Genomic DNA, 18,486 nt, shown 5'->3' with positions numbered 1-18,486 from the left:
AAAAAACGCTTATCAAGGTATTCTTCAGGGTTTTGCAAGTGGCCCTGTCTGTCATTCCTTTGTCTTCCATGTTCTCCAGCAGAGAAAAGCAGTCAGGATATAAATTATACCCCAAAATGCCTGGGACCAATGGCAACACTTTGAAGAACAGCTTTCAAACAATAGGGAAATGTTGGCATACAATGATCATATTTTATGAAAATAAATCAGCTCATTTCTGTTTATTTTATGTTAAATGACCAAATCAGTCTGAAATGAGGTTGAAATTTACAGGATACATGATTCAGAACAATGTTTTCAAGAGCACAGCCATGGCTAAAAATACACAAGTACCCCAAGGACAACTTCATATCTGCTTTGACAACAGAAATGTTTTTTGCGTCCTCACATATGAAGTCATAAGATCATCTTTCAATAAAGCCAACTTCTAATAATTATTTAAACTTAATAACCATCCTTCTTTACCAAAAAGGTTAAGATGAGCAGATGAGCTGATTCAAAGCCAGTTGTGTTAAATCAGAAAAACTAAGAGCTGCAACAGCAGATACTAAAATATTCACAAGAGCCAAGCCTGGCTGTATTGAGTGTGTTTCCTTGTATTTATAATACAATTATTTAATTAATTGGAAATTCAGTTCTGTTGTTTGAGTTAAGATATCAGAGGAGCAATATGCAAAGTGAAACAAATTTCAACAAGGCATTTTATTAAACCCTTTCAGGAAATTCGACAAAGATCTAAGTACATGCAGGATACTCAGGACTGCGTTATCAATGAGATGTCACTGAAACGTGAAAAAAGTACAGGCATCCTGAGTCTAATTTCAAACAGGTTTAAAGTTCATGGCACATGGTTCTACCTGGCTGCAAAAATCAGGATTTTAGCACTGACTAAATGGAAACTGACATTTCACTACTGAAGAACAATTCAGTTCTTTTCAAAGAGAACTCATATCAAGCAAAACAGTACACACACAAAAAGAGTTCCTCACAGTTTTTTTGCTAATGAGGTTAATGTTTACCACTCCCCAAATGACTCAACATACAATGAAGGTAAACATTGCCTTTCCAGTGTCGAGCCATTTGGCCCTTTCTCATGACCAAGGATTCCTTGACTCTGAGATGTGTTCTATTACTTAATGACTACTAATCTGATCATATGATAAAAGGCCAACACAGTTTGACATCCCAGTTTCATGTAGCAGAATTAACATGTTTTAAAGCCACACAGACATCCTTCATGTCACTGTTCACAGAGAATTATTAATTTACCTAAAGAAATCAAATTCCTTTGACTCCAGAAACACTGTGACTGTAAACAAGAATTTAAAGGACAGCATAGATTGATATTGTATGACATTTCTGCCATTGGTACAATAGATTCTGCACCATTAAACAAGGGTAGGTCAGTTCAGTGTTACTGTTTGGATGGGAACATTCTACTGAGACGGAGATGAGGATACCTGCCACTGGCGGAATATAGCAAACACCCTTTTAGACTTGTCACGAGCACCCTGAAAGGAAGGTGACAAAAGAGGAATATCAGATAGTGTTTATATGAAATCTATGTAGCAAAGTTGGGAGGCCAGCATAACAGTAATATGTGTCTTTCAATAATCTGAAATACACAACCTAGAAAAATAAAATTTTCAGTTAAGAAGGACCAATGCTCATGTTTAAATCATCATTGTTATAAAATATAAACATCACAAATTTTAACTTGCCTGTCCTGGACTGCCTCCAACTGTATTTGAGTTCTTCTTCATGGGCATGAGGAGGTCAAGAGCAGCCTTCCAGCCCTGCTGATGAAGTGCTGAGCCTCCATCTGAAATGGGGATCGCTCCAGGATCCATATTCTCCTTTCCCACAGATATCCAGGGACACCAGTCTCTGTGTTGAGCAAGGGGGTCAAATGCATTCTTGTGCAGGAGCCCATCCTGGTATAACAGGGAAGTTGGTCAAAAAACCTTGGTGTAATAGTAAATTCAAACAAAACTAATGCAAAACACTCAAACCTAACTGGGATTGATATTTAGGTTATGGAGACTTGTCTTGAAATAAATAATTGTTAAAATAGCGAGTAAAGTAAATCGATTTTATTAACTTCAAAACTAAGATTATAATTTTGTCCTTCTATTGCTGGGAATACAATATATAGATAAATATATATCATCTGTGATTTTCCTCTGTTTAGAAGAGCAGATCTGCTTGCCAATGTGGCAATCTCACACAAGAAACACTACCCTCAAAACACTGCTTTAATGACCAGGTAGCAATGTATCACCAGTCATTAATGTGAATTTCTGTGTAAGGAGCCTTTTGCCATAAAACCACTAAAGTGAAAACGATAAATTAGCAGTAATGTTAGTACTTACAGGACTACCAACTGATGAGAAGCACAGACGTTTAGGAGGGTGTTGCAGGCTGCCAACACCATCAGACCCAGAGTTTTCCCCTTGTCCTCTGCTACGAGTTGCAGGCCTTTTGCCCCGGATCAAGGGACTTGGCAGCTCTTCACTAGGGCTTGGTGAGTCTCTGCTTCGGGCACGTGAGGCCACTGGGGAAGAGGTGCCTTCACCCTGTAACATACCAGAAGAGGGGAAAAAAAAAAAAAAAGCAGCCCTTTGAAGATTTTGTTCGCCATTACTATTTATGAAGTGAAGTTCTAATTAAAATTACTGTATACATGTAAAGCTGATCAACCTTAATTTGTGGAAAGCTTGCCTGGTCAGAGCGGGTGGAGTCCTGACTCCTCAGCTTCATGCGACATGAAGGAGTTGTAGCTGGAGTGGGTGATACAGGTGTAGAATGGTCTACCTGGCCCTCATGCAAAGCTGCTGAGGCAGGACCTGTTGGTTGAGCAGACTGGCCTACAGTGTTTGCTGAGGCATCTCCCTCACCACCCATTCCCTCCATCTGATGGAAATTCCACAGGCCCACCTTGCGCATACAATAGGAGCAGGTGAGGATGGGCAGGTTCATGGCTTGCAGAGCTGGGCTAAGACATATAAAATCATAGGTTAGACATCATAATCAGATCAGGTGGCATTTTGTGACCGGTTTCTCTCAGCACATAAATTACCTCCCCTATCTTCTCTTCGTATTTTCTTCTATGAAGCTATTACATGCAGGATGTGTGTATACTTAGTCTATTCTATTGTGTGTAGTAGAACGAGTTTGGAGATGTTTCTTACCTTGCTGCCCAGCCACAGAGAGAAACAATGCATGCAGCCACCTGGACCTCAAAAGGTCCAGAACATGGAGTTCCTCCCTTATTTTTTTGTTCTTCTTCGATCAGCTGCAGTATAACACTGATAACGTCCTCGGTCAAGGACTGCAAAGAAACAGTGGACATAATTACATGTGAACAACAGAAAATCTTCTGTTCTGAAACGTACACATTAAGTTTACCCTTTTTCACAAGGAATCTGACTATCCTTTACATAATATCCTGGATCCATGCTTCTAAGCACTTTTGGTCATATGGACAATGTTCATAATGTTTCAGAGGACATTTTTGTCATTCTCAGGCCTCACCATAGATTTCAGCTGTTCTGGCTTCATGGCTGGCAGCTGCTGTGCAAGGAGACAAGCACTTTGGAAGCGCTCTAAGAAGGCAGCGAGTAGTGCTGATGGCTCACTGGCTGGAACCAGCCAAAACCGCTCTGAAATTAATGCAACATTTACTATGAGTATCATGTGGAAAACATTAGGCTTAATTCAGCTTAAATGACCATGGTCATGTTAAAGATTTTTGTTAGCATACACTTAATTGCTTTTACCTGGGCAAGGAAAGTCAGGCCAAGGACAAAACCTCTCATGCTGCGTCTGAAGTTGCCTTGATATCTCTGCAATGCGGGATTTATCTGTTTAAAAGGAACATATTGCATGACCTTTCATTTTTGGCAGAGTGGCAACATCAGCACAACTTTCCCAAAAAAAACTGTGCCTTCAATGCCAGTTTTTTTTCAGCTACTTAAAGTTTTGCTTACATTTCTCAAAATCTAATGTTGGTTTTAGTGATGCACAAAGGAAAGCCTGGCAGCTGGAACACTTCAGCATATCACAGCCAACGTTGATCCATCCATATCTGGCGCACATCAGAGGGGACAATATGCGGGGTTTCCCTGCCCATTTCAAACAGTGCTCTGCTAAGGAAATATGTCACTTGGACACAGAGATCGTTAAAATCCTTCCTACTCTGAATGAAAGTAGATGGCATCAACCTAAAACACATTTCAATTTCATTACACTTGATATACCAAAAATCTAAATTACATATCAAACACTATCTTAGTAATTATAACATATGGCTGTGCAATGTAGAAAAAAAACTTCTCAAAATAAGTAAAGGATATTGAATATGATTCCACTCTGGAGAAAAAAGCTTCTTTGTTCGTTGCCTCGCAAGGTGCTTGACTGTTGCTTTGTACTTCCAGAACTTTCAAATCTCCTTTTCCACTGAAATCCACATAAAGGGAAAAGGAATACATGACCTGCCACTGATGCTTTGTGCAGATCTACCAAGTTTTGTTAAACAAGTGATGGATAAGAGGTTGGGGCAAATAATAAGAATTAATTTAATAAAGTAATCTAAATATCTATACAACACTCCACCTGAGCAAAACTTTAATAACAACAATAATAGTAACAATATTACATGGTACCTCAGAAAATTACAGCAAACTAATAAAAATCCATGTTTCCGTCAAACTTTTGGTCCCCACCCCCTTATCTGTAACTGAACAGGAGCGATAACACAACGAGCGTCATAACAAACCTACCGGAAGGCAAATATTATTATAGACGCAATCAAAATACAGTAGTGTCTAATTCCAGTCCCCGTTGGTCCCTGACCAACAAGCTGCCACATCTGTAGAGTCTAGTCGCTCTTTGAATTACACCGAGTGAAGGCGGCTAAACTAGCCTTAGCAGCCTGCCAGGCTAAGTGGCTAACCAAAGCAGCTAATGCCAACTTGTATTTCGTCCCTTTAAATCAAACAACTGCGCGACTGTCCTGAAACTGCACCTGTTGGATCCGATGTCTGCTGATGACACCCCCTCATTGAGAAGCTCACGGACTTTCTCTGGAGAAACAAGAGAAGACTTTTGTACATTTGTGTTGCCGAGACGATCTCCACGACTACCGCCGAGAGTCGCCATTATCGGCTCTGCGTTCCCCCGGAAAATGCACCCCAAAACCAATGGTTCCGCTTTCTAAAACCCCCCCAATTTCATTAAAACCTGTCCTGCTTCTACAATGGCAACCAAATCTGAATTTCATTTTTAAAATAATACCTTTTGAATTTTAAGGCAGGTTTTGATTCTATTTGAGGCATATAGCCTACTAAATTTGTATTTTTCAGGCAAAAGCCCGAAATGAAATAAAAATTTCGTACTTGGCAGATTATAATAAAGGGAGATTATAATAAAGGGAGATAAAAGTTTACAGAAATTTTCAGTGAACAATTAATTGAGTTAAAAATGCCTACTAAATTAAATTGAAATTAAATACTAAATTAAACTACTAAAAATAGCCTACTAAATTTGTATTACTTAAGGCAAAAGACCGAAATAAAAAAAGTATTTAATATTCACCAAGAGATTTACACATTTGGAAAATCATATTAAAGAGAAATAAATAAAAAATACAGAAAATTTTACTAAACAATTAATTTAGTTTTTAAAAAAAGAAAAAAAATTGTTGTTGTTTTGGAGACTTGACACGCGCAGAACCGCCCACCTCTGATGACGCTACCTTCCAATAACAAGCCCTCTGATTGGTCAAGCGTCTCACGTCCGGGGGGTAAAATTTGTGAATGGCTTCAAACTGACTGAGAAGGGAGATTATTGATAATGTTTCATCAGCACTTTAGCAGATGTTATCCTTATGTGATGTGACATCCTCCAGGACCGGATTGTAACGGGGAAACCATGGCGAACATTGAAGGCCCTCGCAGTCTAGACAGACTGAACAAATTCGAGAAACTGACAGGCAGGCCGCCGCTCGTTGAGACGCTCGCAGGTTGGTCAACAACAATAGCAAGACATGCTAACGACAGGTTTTTAACTTAACGTTGTCACATTTTGACAGTCCACTAAGCTTTGGGACAGCTCTTTCACACTTGGTCACCTTCGCATGTTAACATGTAGCTAAATATAACGTTCAAGCTAGCGCCCTGCAGTCAATTCTGTTGCTTCTTTAAATAGCTAGTTAGCTATTCTATCCAAGCTAATGTGTAATTCGTTAAAACATATATAAAAGCACATCCTGTCTCTCGGTTGTACAGCCAGTTTGTGATACGGTCTGACACCGCACAGTCATTTATTACTGGAAGGAAACACCTTGATGGCGGTTTTAAGGCGACGTTTTTAAGAGATTCACGGCAACAGAGATGCTGCGGTTTGACTGGGGCAGGGTTTGATGACTAAAATACATTCAGGCACAAGCTCAGATCCAAAAATCAATCAATGCTCTGATCAGCAATGTTGTTGCTGAAAGTGTTTGCTGCATTGTCTGCTTTGGACAAAGATTTATTCAGCTGATCTTCATGAATTAAGGGGTTACTGTACTTGATAGTAGCTAATTATACTATAGATTTGGTCTTGCCACTTCACCTGACAATAATTATCCCTCATTGGCTTTTTAAATGCCCTGGCATTTCCACAGCTACAGCAGCTTTGCTTGTTGAGTTTGCACATTCAGGTTTTCATAGTAATTTAAACCATTGGTTTACTTCATATTTGTCCTAGAGGCTCTTTTTTTTTTTTTTTTTTACTGACAAGTGACAATGGTTGATCTTGTTTTTAATACCTGCATAGGATCTCTGTTAGTATGCACTTTATGTTTTTACCATATGAAACTTTTTTACATCTCCAGGTCAACGTGTTCCCCCAGCCCGCAGTGGACATCGTTGTGTTGCTGATAACACAAACCTGTACGTGTTTGGAGGGTACAACCCTGACTACGATGAGTCAGGAGGCTCAGAAAATGAAGATTATCCGCTGTTCAGGGAGCTATGGAGGTATCATTTTGCCACAGGCTGCTGGGAGCAGATTCGAACAGAGGGCTACATGCCCACAGAGCTTGCATCAATGTCAGGTGAAACGTAATGTCTACTCATTTTTAATACATGAAGTACTTATAAGTAGCCAAGCATTTACACATCATCCGCATTTTGTACACAGAACAGAATCCTGTTTTCTGTTCAAATTGAATGAAAACTAAATGATGTTGCTGTGTTTCTTCAGCTGTTTTGCACGGCAACAACCTCCTAGTCTTCGGAGGCACTGGGATCCCCTTTGGTGAAAATAACGGCAATGACGTTCACGTTTGTAATGTCAAGTATAAGCGATGGTCACTGCTCAACTGTCGTGGGAAGAAGCCCAGCAGAATTTATGGACAGGTAACCTCCGATATCAGTCTGTAGTCTCATTACAGTCAGTTCTTAAAAATCTTCTGTAAGTTTTTCCAAGTGTACTTAATGGATATACATTTTAACAGAGCTGCCATATAATGGACTGCAATTTCATATCTTTTCATCTGCAGGCAATGGTCATTATAAATGGCTTCCTGTATGTGTTTGGAGGGACTACGGGTTACATTTACAGCACAGACCTGCACAGGCTGGATCTAACCACCAGGGAGTGGATCCACCTCAAGCCCAACAACCCTCCTGATGACCTGCCTGAGGAACGGTACAGTGTAATGATTCACGCATTCACCCGAGGATCCAATAAAGCTGGGGAGCTTATACGTAAAATAAAAATTCTTCATGTGCCATGTTGTCACGTGTGCCACAGGTACAGGCATGAAATAGCACATGATGGACAGAGGATCTACATTCTGGGAGGAGGAACTTCCTGGACATCTTATCCTCTGGACAAGGTACCCGAGTAGAATCCTTTCGCCAAAATTGTGTGTGTGTGAGTGTATATACACATATCTATATATTTGTATAAAAGCCGAATTTTTTTTGATTATTACTGAAAACTGTAGTTAGACTTATGATAAATACTATGTGTGTTTTATTTAAACAGATACATGCATATAATCTGGAAACCAATTCCTGGGAGGAGATTACAACTAAACCTCATGACAAAATAGGTCTGCATCACATAATTAACTAAGCCTATTCTATTCTCATGCACACTGTACTAAAAAAGACATTTTCTGTGCTTTCAACAGGGTATCCTGCTCCTAGGAGATGCCATAGCTGTGTACAAATACAAAATGGTTAGAATTCTTACAGTAAAGCCAATATTGCTGTATCACTTGAGAAAGATAACATTTTAACACTGTTTTTAATTTGTTCTCTGTTGCAGATGTATTTATCTGTGGAGGTTATAATGGGGAATTGATATTAGCTGATTTGTGGAAGCTCAACCTGCAGACTTTCCAGTGGAGTAAACTACCAGCAGTGATGCCTGAGCCGGCCTATTTCCACTGTGCTGCCGTCACCCCAGTTAGTATTACACTATCATCTCTGGCCAGTCTGTATCTCAGTTTAATGTAGTTTGAAATAGCAACATTGCTATGGGCACTGGCTTTTTTCAATGTCGGTAGTGAAAATAAACATGTACACAGCAAGTGAATTACATGTAATGAAAGTAGTTAGTAGCCACGATGTAGTCATCACCCACAAATCATTAAGGTGGCCCATGGGGTAGCGTAGGACTAGTTAATTTCTGTAATAATTGCCACACTATTTATAAAATTTACATCTCTTTGTCTTTCTTTCATCCCATTGCTAGGCTGGCTGCATGTACATCCACGGTGGTGTGGTGAACATCCATGAGAACAAGAGAACTGGCTCTCTGTTTAAGATATGGCTGGCGGTGCCTAGCTTGCTTGAGCTGTGTTGGGAGAAGCTTCTCAAAGCTTTTCCCCACCTGACTTCACTCCCCACCATGCAGCTGCTTAACCTGGGCCTCACACAGGAACTCATTGAACGCTTGAAATAGGCCATACAGTGGAGGACAGACACTCTAACGAATGGGACGGGCAGGACTAAACTGGGGTGAGATGAGGTCTGACAGAGCACAGAACGGAAACAGGATAGTTCTCCTGGAAGTGCTCTCTCTCCCTCCCCTGGCTAACTTAGCCCCCGCCTTAAAACCAAAACAATGTGATGCCTTTTTTTTTTTGCGGTTCCAGTGATGATAGAAGAAAATATATGTGGAATGTTTTACAGATTTTACTCACACCGCCAACATCCCCATGCCACGCCACGCCACACTGTTCCTTACATGATGCCTTTGTGTCAAGCTAAGTATGAATTCCCACTTGTTACCCTCCACACTGACCACTGGAAATACTTTATTTTGCCATGTCATGTTTTCCAACTGCCTCTCCCATTTTAAAATCTGCCTTCTCTAGTACTTTTAAAAAGTCTGTGCAAAGGAAGAATGCATGTATATTTATTTGAAGGACTTGTGGGTATTCTCAATGCTTGATATTGCTGTTTGCACACTTTTATTGAGACACATGTACTTTTATATACTTTCTGTAAGCAAAGGTGACCACAGTAATGGTTTCATTCTAAAAGGTTGCAGACAGTGGTTTTGCACATTTTAGCCCATTAAATACAAATCTCATCTGTAATTATTACTGCTTAAATGTGGTGTTCTATCATTTGAAAAGGTGTTTCACTTTCCAGGCAGCTTTTTTATTTCAATTTTCTAGCCATGTCAACTTTCAGAATCTTAAAAGTTGATCTTGTCAATCACAAGGATTTTCTCGTTTGTTGTTGACGTTATCGTTGCATTATTTAAATCAAATCAGACATGCTGCTCTCTGAAGACCGCCAATCTTATGCCTCAAATCAAAAGGTAAAAACTATGGTATGTCTTGGAAATGATTTTGAACTACATATTTGTGGTTTGCTAAAACATGCAGAAACACTATCTTTATTAGTAAGCCATTTTATTTCCATTATACATTTTGTTTCAACTAGAGAATCATCTGCAAAAAGGGTCATCGTGTTTGCAGCTTTCGCTTGTAAACCAAACCATTCAACACATCACTGTGAATTTGGTGCTCTATAAAATTAATTTAAAATGCTTTTATTCAAATAAAGACTTAATTCTGTTCATTTACTCATTCTATGTTGATGACATTAAAATAGGTTTGGACAGGGAGTTGCTTTAGTAGCAGGCTTATACAGACATTTGTTTCTACTGCAGTGCCTTTTTCAAAAACATAGGCAGTATAAGATCTCTGCATGTTTAGACAAACAAGGTTTATGTTAAAATTCTTTTGTTTTAGAGAAAGTGAACATCTTAACCACTTTTTAAACAATCCAGCTATTACATATATATTTTCACTCAAAATGTTGGTGGCCATAATGTCTTTTTGTATCCTGTCTAAATGACTGGATCCTCTTTCTGAGAATGACCAGGCAGAGCAGACTAGTACAGGATTCATCATGTTGAATCTTTTACACCCTAAAAGCACTTACAGTTTTCAAGGAAAAATGTAACTACAGTTGTTTAATGTATTTACCTGATGCCAAATAGTGTTGCACATTGGACAGTATGATTACAGTAAAGAAAGAGTGATTAGATTGAGACGTAACATTTTCAGTCAGGATGGGATGTAACAAGATGATCGGACTCAAACACATGAATCTGCCTGCACTTATTTAATTTTGTTCCATGTTACAAACTACTTGGCGCATGATGTCATTACCTGCTTTCAGACTATCATCATTTGGGGCATAATTTTAAAAGGTAACCATTAAATGTTGTACAGTAAGCTTGTGTGAATGTTGAGTTGGACTTATTGCTATTAAAAACTGTTCTGTAAATAACTCTGTTGCCCTAATTTCTTGCTTGACTAACAATTAGCATGATGCATTTTATATATATATATATAATATATATATATATATATATATATACACATACATATACACACACACACACATACATACATACACAACCCAATTTGTTTCAGTTTCTATAATTAGACATTTTGCATAAATTCTATTTGAGGATGCACACTAGATTTAGATACAGCAGAAGCATGCATGCTGTTTGTCCTTTGAGTTGCCAAAATCTCATTTCTGGAGAGATAAATTGAAGGCCAATATATCAAGATGTAAAAGTATAAATCAATTTCTAATTTAATTCAATCTTTTCTATAATCAAACTCATTCTGGAGAGTGGTGCAGCATGGGTTGAAAAACTTGTTACTCTACAGACACATTTTATAAATTGATGCATTTATTGAGTTCAATACAATAATCAGAACTAAAAAATAAAGACTTTAACATTTAAATGCAAGTACAAATAATTGTCCTGATTTGTGATTTTTAACAACAACCAGAACTAGAGAAATGTTTAGGCACCCAAAACACCATCCAGCTTCACATTTACAAAAAGCAGACAGCTGTTCACTTACAGCTCCACTGTGACATTCAAAACTCAATCCAATTCTTTTTCCATCTTTTGTATCACCGAACCCACACCCACCTATTTGAATATTGCTGTATTTGTATAATGACGATCCATTTATATAACAAGAAGATCAGCAAGATCCCGGAGAAGGAGCAAAGAAGTAAACAGCCAAAAGGATGAGGTAAACCACCACTAGAGCAGTGCCTGTGGACAAAAAGTCCATTATAATCTAGAAATGCATCTATAGCTGAACAAAATTTATATCCCTGTTAAGTCCATTTTGGCCACAGGGATATCAAAGTAACATAACTTACCTTGAAAGTAGTCACATTTTCCATCCATGAAGATGTAGTTGACTAGAATGACACTAAAGATGCTGGCCCAGAGATGGATGTCACTGAACACGAGCACAAATCCAACATCCTGAAATAAAAAGGTCAAGTTGTTCATTGTTATGAAAACAAAATAACACAAATAATCATCTGTTAAAGTTTTAACTTACATAGAATACATTGAAGAGGACAAGCAGTGGAATCTGAATCATGCAGACCTGCACAGCAATGCAACTGCCCACTTCAAGGCTGCACAAGAAAAGAAAAATGCAATTTAAAATGTCACAAACGCAAAAGCTCTGACATTATATATCAAAATGTTCTACAGTTTCTCTAAGTAACTTCACATTAAACTACAGCACACTACACTCATACCTCAGGCTGATGTTGTTCTGCAATGCAAACTGGATCCCATTGACAATCTCAGGAAGCTCTGGCACCATGGCCAACACAGTGACACCAATGAAGGACTGAAAGACAGCAGATAGGCTGTACAAAGAAACACACTGAGGTAGACAACATGGATTATGACCAAGACACCAAGTTCCCTGTGGTCTCTTTGTATCATATAATCTACTTTCAAAGGGGTACATATAGTTTCTTTATATAGTACATGTCTTTTTTGTCTTGTTGCAAAAAAAAAATCCTCTTAACCTGAATATTTCTAATCCAGGGTTTCAATTTCAAAGTTTCCATCGTCTTCCATGAGCTAAAATCCTTCTGAACCAAGGATTCACTTAAACTAAAACGTTTCAAATACCTGCGAGATGGAGTAATGGGACAGCAATGGCGCGATGTTGTCCGTGCTGAGGTCAGCGCAGCAGGCCATCAGCCCTGTGGCAACAATCAGCACTGCAAGAGCCCTCCACCGTGACCAGTGGACCACATGATTACCTGTGGTGACATACACACTATAAATTAACCAATAAGCACAACTTCAATATTTATAACTTGCCTTACTGTTGGTTAAGTTTCTCTCCCCTTTCACATACATGCATTAAGAACCAAAGACTGAACCCTCACATATATTTCAGTTCTTCACAATATAGGAGTTTGCAGTTATTGAGAGCAGTGACCAGTGACGACCACCAGTGGGCTGGTAGGTGCCAGCACTCCTATTGCACATACTGACCATGTGCATTGCACCCATGCTCATCGCTGATATGAATATCATAGATATGTGAGTGGGTCTTCAGCGTGAAGATGAGGCCGATCACATATGCAGCTGGCAGCAGAACAGAAATCGTGTACACCAAAGGTCTAGAAAAGATTTTTTGGAATTAATTATTTAGTCAACACACAATTGATGTACATTGAAAAAGCCTTGCAAAATCTGCAGCACCTGGACTTACTCAATATGAGTCAGAATCAAATGTGGGTCAGCTCGACTCTGTTGTAACGAACAATAATGAAAATCAAAAATCATGCGAGTGTATAAAAGCAAAGTCTAAAATACATTTACAACCACAGCAATAAAACATGTGTCTCGAAACATCAGTCCACTGAAGCACTGCGCACGTAAATGACACTGCACTCTCCGAGAACTCAAACTTGCTTAGTGCTGCTTTTCTGCTGCAGCTGATCAACAGCATACTCTGAAAGCGTCTTCAGGAGTGCTGGAAGCTGGAGGAAAGTCAGACAAAGCTACCCACCATGTCGTAGTGACACCTCTTGCAGATAAAGGGTAGACTGGCATTGTCTGCAAAGTTGTTACAGCTCTCACACACCAAATTACCAAACGCCTTGGAGAAGATGGTGGGAGCAAACACACCTAGGGACAATATTGCAGCATGAGGGTCAAATATAGAGTTCTGCCTGTCTTGATAAAAATGGTTATAAGTGCAAATGTCATACATACCTCCTATAGATATAAAGAGCAAAGCTGAGCTCACTCCTGCTGAACGACTGTTAAACTGCTGCTCTCTGTGTTTAATGCCTCCAATGATCATACAGAGTCCCTGTGCAGTTTCCAAACACACACATGCTAAAATACGGATGCATCATGTAAGCATCTACATACAAATTTCGAAAAGATGCAGACATTACAAATAAAAAGGAGATATTCACAGACAAAGAAACATAGCTCAGGGAGAACACGCAATCTTAACAGAAAGGATCCTAACAGTATATATGTTAACATGGAGATATGTCCTTATGCACTCACAGGTATGAACAGTATACACCCAAGCAACGTCCCGGTGAGTGCAGCTTTCACAATCTCTTCATAACATTTGTTGGCAGCACGGTGTCCCTGCAGCAGTGCTGTGATGTAGAAAGTCAGCTCTGTGATGGAGCCAAAAGTCGCATTCACCACTGCTCCCAGTGCAAAGTTACTCTGTGCAGAAATGCTGTGGGAGTAAGCACAGATACTGATAAACCAACCGAACGTTAAATTAACTGTACATGAGAATTCATGTGAAAAATTACACTACTCAGTAGCAGGAAGTAAGCATGTCCCCAGTCTGTACTTTTCTTTTTCAATCTAAATATTTGCACACCAGGGATAAAATAATTAGACACACACACACAAAAAACTTAACCTGGCTATTCCCATGCCAATGTAGTAGGACAGAGGAATGATGGAAGTGATGGCTGTAGCAAACTTTATCTCTGCGCTGAAGTATTTGTGTTCCTCATCAGTATAGCCAATTATCAGGGTGGTCAACACCAGGGGGAGTAGGTCTGCAGGGGACACAGACTTAAGGAGAACAGACAGTGGACAGACCAGTAGAGACTCAGATGCATTATCTTGTATTGCTTTAAAACAAAAATGGTGTCGAGAATATTCAGGGATTCAGGATTTTGCTACTAGTAGCACACCCAGCTCAAAGCACAATATATTGTAGGGAGTCCAGTATATTGAAAAGCGATCTAATGGTGGCACAGCTGACCTCTTAGGGTTTTTTTTTATTTTTTAATATAAGCACTTTGTGTTTTGGCACATTAGATACAACCATCCAAAAAGGATACTGAGACCAAAAATGTTAATTCCTTGGACAGAGTATTTGTAGTAATACACATTGGAGGCTTGATAACAGTATAAGATGACTCTTGTCTGAGATACAAATTTCTGCAAAACAGAATACAAAAACCCTTAAGTTACAAAGCATTCAACGATCATATAAATTTCATCAGCAACATGTCCTTTCATTAACAATGTCCAGGTTACTCTGGATAATTCACTTATGTCAAAGGCCATTTTCATTAAAAACCTTTTTCTATTGAAGTCAATGCCAAATGAAAACTATCAAAGGTTTAGATGCAGATATCATCAAAAAATTTGCAAATAAAGACAAAATCATGAATATTATTACATACAGGTTGGGGTTTACTGAGAACTTTGTAACTGGTTTGAAACTAATCCTCTAAGCAAAGAAAGTCAAGGACACACTAATCAGACTGTTCATTTACACACTACAATACAAATTACTCTATACCTTTCCCGGTCTGTGGATCTGGATGTCCTCTGGTGCCATGAGGAGCACAGTGCTCATTGCACGCGCGTTCATCTTGGCTACAGGGATGGTAAAGACCAGCATCCAGGAGAGCACACAGGCCAGGGAGTGGACCACAGCCAGAACTGGGTAACCCAATAACAACCAAATATATGTACTGATGCGACACTGCAATGGAGGATAGAATCATTAAAATCATTGCCAATTAAAGTACAGTAATATTATGAATTGTCCATTGCACCATGTGATTAAGGACATTCTGACCTTCTTACCCAGTACTTTGAAGTTTTTCTAGCTGGCAGTTCATGGATGGGAATCTCAACAGGTACTGGGGAAGACACCAGAAGGGGTGCAGAGTCCTTGTTTGTGACAAGGTCCTTGCTGTCTTCAGAGTCCCCCACTTCAGGAATGACCTCACACTTTGGAGGCTTTGCAAAGGCTCTCTTCACCAGATCACCAGCCTGAAAAAATTGAATAACTTTCAAACTCAGTTTTCTAGATAATATACCAAATAAAATCTCACTTGGCAAAAAAAAAAAAAAAACGCCACGAACAATTTGTTGTTGTTGATCTCAACTTCTTGAAAATATGACAACAAGTGATGTGATTATTAAAATGGAACTGGCATATGGACAATGTGTACAGTCACAAAATACCAGAGGACCAAAAACAAGATAGACATATTACCTTCTCTACTGATTTCCCAAATGGCCAAATAAAGTACCACGCCATCTTAAAACAAAGTTTGCCTGAATATAGCAAAGAAAAAAAAAAATTATTAAAAAACATGAACCTGAATCCACATTCAGGGAAACTACAATACTGAGTAACGCAGCAGATATTTATAGATTACATACCATAAGGGGCACCGAAGATTGTTAGGAACATTACAGGGCATATGAGGAAGTAGATTAAAGACACCCACCATCCAAATAAAAATACATAAAGTATGTTCCCAAAGGTTACCACTGAGCCTGAAAGAGGGCAGATTTCATAAAAACAGGTTATAGTTTTGTATGAGTATGCAGGTCCTGTTAAACTGACTGAAAGTGCAAAGAGGGAAAGGAAAAAAAAAAAAAAGACCTCCTCGAGGCTTAACCACACTGAGATCAGAGTGCAGCTCTTTGATAATGTCTGATCTGTCTTCAATGGGCCTCTCCGTCACATGGCCTTTCCACTTTCTGAAGCCAAACTGAGAAAAGGCATTTCTGAATTAAAAATGTGAGACACTAATATATAATGGTAAATAAAACAGTTTGTTTTTTTTTTTCCAAATTGTGGATACAGATTAAATAAAGATTCAACCATGACTTACCTTGTAGTTGTTGGCTTCCCTGTGTGCCTCCACGTCATTGTCAGCTCTGACAGTGGTCCTTGTGGTGGCTTCATGCCAACCCTCCTCTCCATGCCGTGATGAAATAGACCAGGCTGAGGTGCCGTGCCCTCCTGTGTCAATCACAATTATTAGAAAACTCTTCTAGATAAGACTAAAAAATATCAGCTGATTTGATTTTTTTTTTTTTTAACAATGCAAAATTAAATAATTTTTTTCTTGTATGAATTGTCTTATTCACCTCTGGGGATGGTGAGGAAACATTTTGGTGGGTGGTGGCAGAAGTGGTGTGCTGAAGCATCTGGAGGGGGCGTCTCGGCTGCACCTAGCTCTGCATGGTTGGAGCCAACACAGAGCCTATCGGTGTGGGACTGCTGCCATGGAAACTGATGATCCTGTTCAGTATCTATGTGATTTTCTGAATAGGAAAATATAATGCAGAACACAGTTATGGATGTACAGAGGCACAGCGAATTAGGCAATATTTTAACATGGTCTGAATGTTTGCTAGTTCCACAGTGCTGAAACCTTAACGATTTATTGGACTAATAGGTTCATTTTGATAGGAACTGAATGTTTTAACATTAAGAAATAACATCAGGCCAGGAGCCAGCAGTTGCTGCTCACCTCACTCTGATTGTCATACGATCATATAATCATTTTCCAATTCCAATTTTTTTTCTGGTGTCAACTTGTGTCTTATTCACCTCTGTGAACGGTGATGAAACACTTTGGTGGGTAGTGGCAGAAGTGGTGTGCAGAAGCATCTGGGGGTGGTGTCTCTGCTGGGCCTAGCTCTGGATGTTGGGGGCCAACACAGAGCCTTTCAGTGTGGGACAGTCGTCGTCGTGGAAAGCAGTGCTGCTGTTCAGGATCTACATGATTTTCTGAATAAGATATAAAAACATACTGCAGAACAGAGTTGTGGACGTAGAAAGGCACAGCACATTAAGCAATATTTAACAAGATTTGAATGTTCTCCAGTTCAGCAGTGCAAAAACCACACATCGAAGGCTGGAGATAAAGTCACCTCACTGAGGGGTCTGTTTGCATTTAAGATCTGGTGTCCAGGACCAACAGCCTCCAGCTGCACCATTAAAATCCCAGTTTAGGTACAAACAATGGGGCAACCGTGGATTTGCTAGTGCCGCCCTGAAACTATGGAATTTGCTTCCATCTCCCTTGTATTATTATTATTAGTAGAAATTTGTGATCCACTAATTCCCACTGTGTTTATTACAAAGCACCATATAAATAAAGGTTGATGATGATATATGCCCCCTCTCCCCATAGTTCACTCCTCAACCTGTCACTTATCATGGCTGCTAAACAATGTACAGTGAGTGATTTAATGGGACAACAGGTAAATGTTGGACGCACATGGAAGTATATTTTGCAGAAACCATCCATAAACATTAAACCTGTGACATTATAAAAGCAACAGCAAACTGTGGGGAGATGAGAGGACTTGAGAGGCTGAGGAAATACCAGTTGCTGCTCAGCTCACTGCTGCTGTCACACGGGTCATGCTGTAATAATCGGTTTTACAAACACCAAACTAACAGAAGCTAAATTATGAATGCAAAATTGTGATCTTCACCTGAACCTGAACCTGAACCTGTCTGTGCAGCAGAAAGCCCTACAGGAAGTAGATTTCATGGTTGGCTCAAATTGGGGGACAAGTACAGCACAGGTGACTTTGATTAACACACTTAAAACAAAGGAAGAGGTAAACCAGGCAATGAAATAAACACAAAACTCTTAGATACTATTTCCCAGTGATAACCTTCTTAAAGCCGCTGAGGCGACTGACGCAATGTGCGATTTGTTTGAATGGAGAAAAAAAGAATGAGTCGAGTTTGGTCTCACCTGAAGACTCAGTCACAGATCTTCTCCGCAGGTTCTCCATATCAACTGGCATCAGCGCAGACTTTTTCAGAGACATTTTGCGCGTTTATTCCCCAAGTTT

General features: G+C 39.3%; 3 protein-coding genes across 4 annotated transcripts; 1 reads left to right on the top strand and 2 right to left on the bottom strand.

The window, feature by feature from the left end:
* Positions 1-687: 687 nt before the first annotated feature.
* On the bottom strand, positions 688-5,167 carry zc3hc1 (zinc finger, C3HC-type containing 1). Of its 2 annotated transcripts, none has more exons than XM_026327202.1 (10): positions 5,027-5,167; positions 4,356-4,458; positions 3,990-4,140; positions 3,780-3,863; positions 3,535-3,662; positions 3,192-3,331; positions 2,701-2,995; positions 2,373-2,576; positions 1,722-1,934; positions 688-1,511 (listed from the first exon to the last, which is right to left on the bottom strand). In XM_026327202.1, exons 1-10 carry the CDS (start codon positions 5,158-5,160, stop codon positions 1,437-1,439), a joined length of 1,527 nt encoding a protein of 508 aa, XP_026182987.1. In that variant the 5' UTR covers positions 5,161-5,167; the 3' UTR covers positions 688-1,436. The 2 variants fall into 2 exon arrangements, with proteins under 2 accessions (XP_026182987.1, XP_026182989.1); XM_026327204.1 differs by having other exon boundaries at positions 2,722-2,995.
* A 623-nt stretch (positions 5,168-5,790) lies between these two features.
* Positions 5,791-10,799, top strand: klhdc10 (kelch domain containing 10). The gene is made up of 9 exons (XM_026327459.1): positions 5,791-6,022; positions 6,878-7,099; positions 7,249-7,403; positions 7,547-7,695; positions 7,801-7,885; positions 8,038-8,104; positions 8,186-8,233; positions 8,323-8,462; positions 8,752-10,799. The coding sequence occupies exons 1-9, from the start codon at positions 5,932-5,934 to the stop codon at positions 8,959-8,961; spliced, it is 1,167 nt and encodes a 388-aa protein (XP_026183244.1). The 5' UTR covers positions 5,791-5,931; the 3' UTR covers positions 8,962-10,799.
* Positions 10,800-11,353: 554 nt separating this feature from the next.
* On the bottom strand, positions 11,354-18,462 carry cax1 (cation/H+ exchanger protein 1). The gene is made up of 21 exons (XM_026327084.1): positions 18,387-18,462; positions 17,225-17,404; positions 16,759-16,935; positions 16,500-16,630; positions 16,268-16,376; positions 16,042-16,158; positions 15,872-15,933; positions 15,450-15,645; positions 15,167-15,354; positions 14,700-14,799; positions 14,270-14,411; positions 13,894-14,077; positions 13,588-13,687; positions 13,382-13,500; positions 13,082-13,119; positions 12,862-12,989; positions 12,490-12,623; positions 12,105-12,199; positions 11,900-11,978; positions 11,712-11,820; positions 11,354-11,601 (listed from the first exon to the last, which is right to left on the bottom strand). Exons 1-21 carry the CDS (start codon positions 18,460-18,462, stop codon positions 11,528-11,530), a joined length of 2,538 nt encoding a protein of 845 aa, XP_026182869.1. The 3' UTR covers positions 11,354-11,527.
* Positions 18,463-18,486: the final 24 nt, after the last annotated feature.

This window comes from Mastacembelus armatus, chromosome 23, assembly GCF_900324485.2.
Source record: "Mastacembelus armatus chromosome 23, fMasArm1.2, whole genome shotgun sequence".
Lineage (NCBI taxonomy): Eukaryota > Metazoa > Chordata > Actinopteri > Synbranchiformes > Mastacembelidae > Mastacembelus > Mastacembelus armatus.
The sequence above is the reverse complement of the archived record's forward strand: the minus strand, read 5'-3'. Positions and strand labels throughout refer to the sequence as shown.

Bases quoted from the DNA above. Each gene is read 5' to 3' on its own strand.
- zc3hc1 (XM_026327202.1), bottom strand. From the start codon at position 5,160: ATGGCGACTCTCGGCGGTAGTCGTGGAGATCGTCTCGGCAACACAAAT. The intron at 3,864-3,989 runs GTAAGCAAAACT...CCTTTTAAACAG, and splicing joins AACATTAGATTTTGAGAAAT to ATAAATCCCGCATTGCAGAG. The intron at 2,577-2,700 runs GTTGATCAGCTT...GGTATGTTACAG, and splicing joins CAAGCTTTCCACAAATTAAG to GGTGAAGGCACCTCTTCCCC.
- klhdc10 (XM_026327459.1), top strand. From the start codon at position 5,932: ATGGCGAACATTGAAGGCCCTCGCAGTCTAGACAGACTGAACAAATTC. The intron at 6,023-6,877 runs GTTGGTCAACAA...TTACATCTCCAG, and splicing joins GCTCGTTGAGACGCTCGCAG to GTCAACGTGTTCCCCCAGCC. The intron at 8,105-8,185 runs GTCTGCATCACA...TGCTTTCAACAG, and splicing joins TAAACCTCATGACAAAATAG to GGTATCCTGCTCCTAGGAGA.
- cax1 (XM_026327084.1), bottom strand. From the start codon at position 18,462: ATGTCTCTGAAAAAGTCTGCGCTGATGCCAGTTGATATGGAGAACCTG. The intron at 17,405-18,386 runs GTGAGACCAAAC...TATCTTATTCAG, and splicing joins ATCTGTGACTGAGTCTTCAG to AAAATCATGTAGATCCTGAA. The intron at 15,646-15,871 runs GTAATATGTCTA...CAATTTTTTCAG, and splicing joins TTGGGAAATCAGTAGAGAAG to GCTGGTGATCTGGTGAAGAG.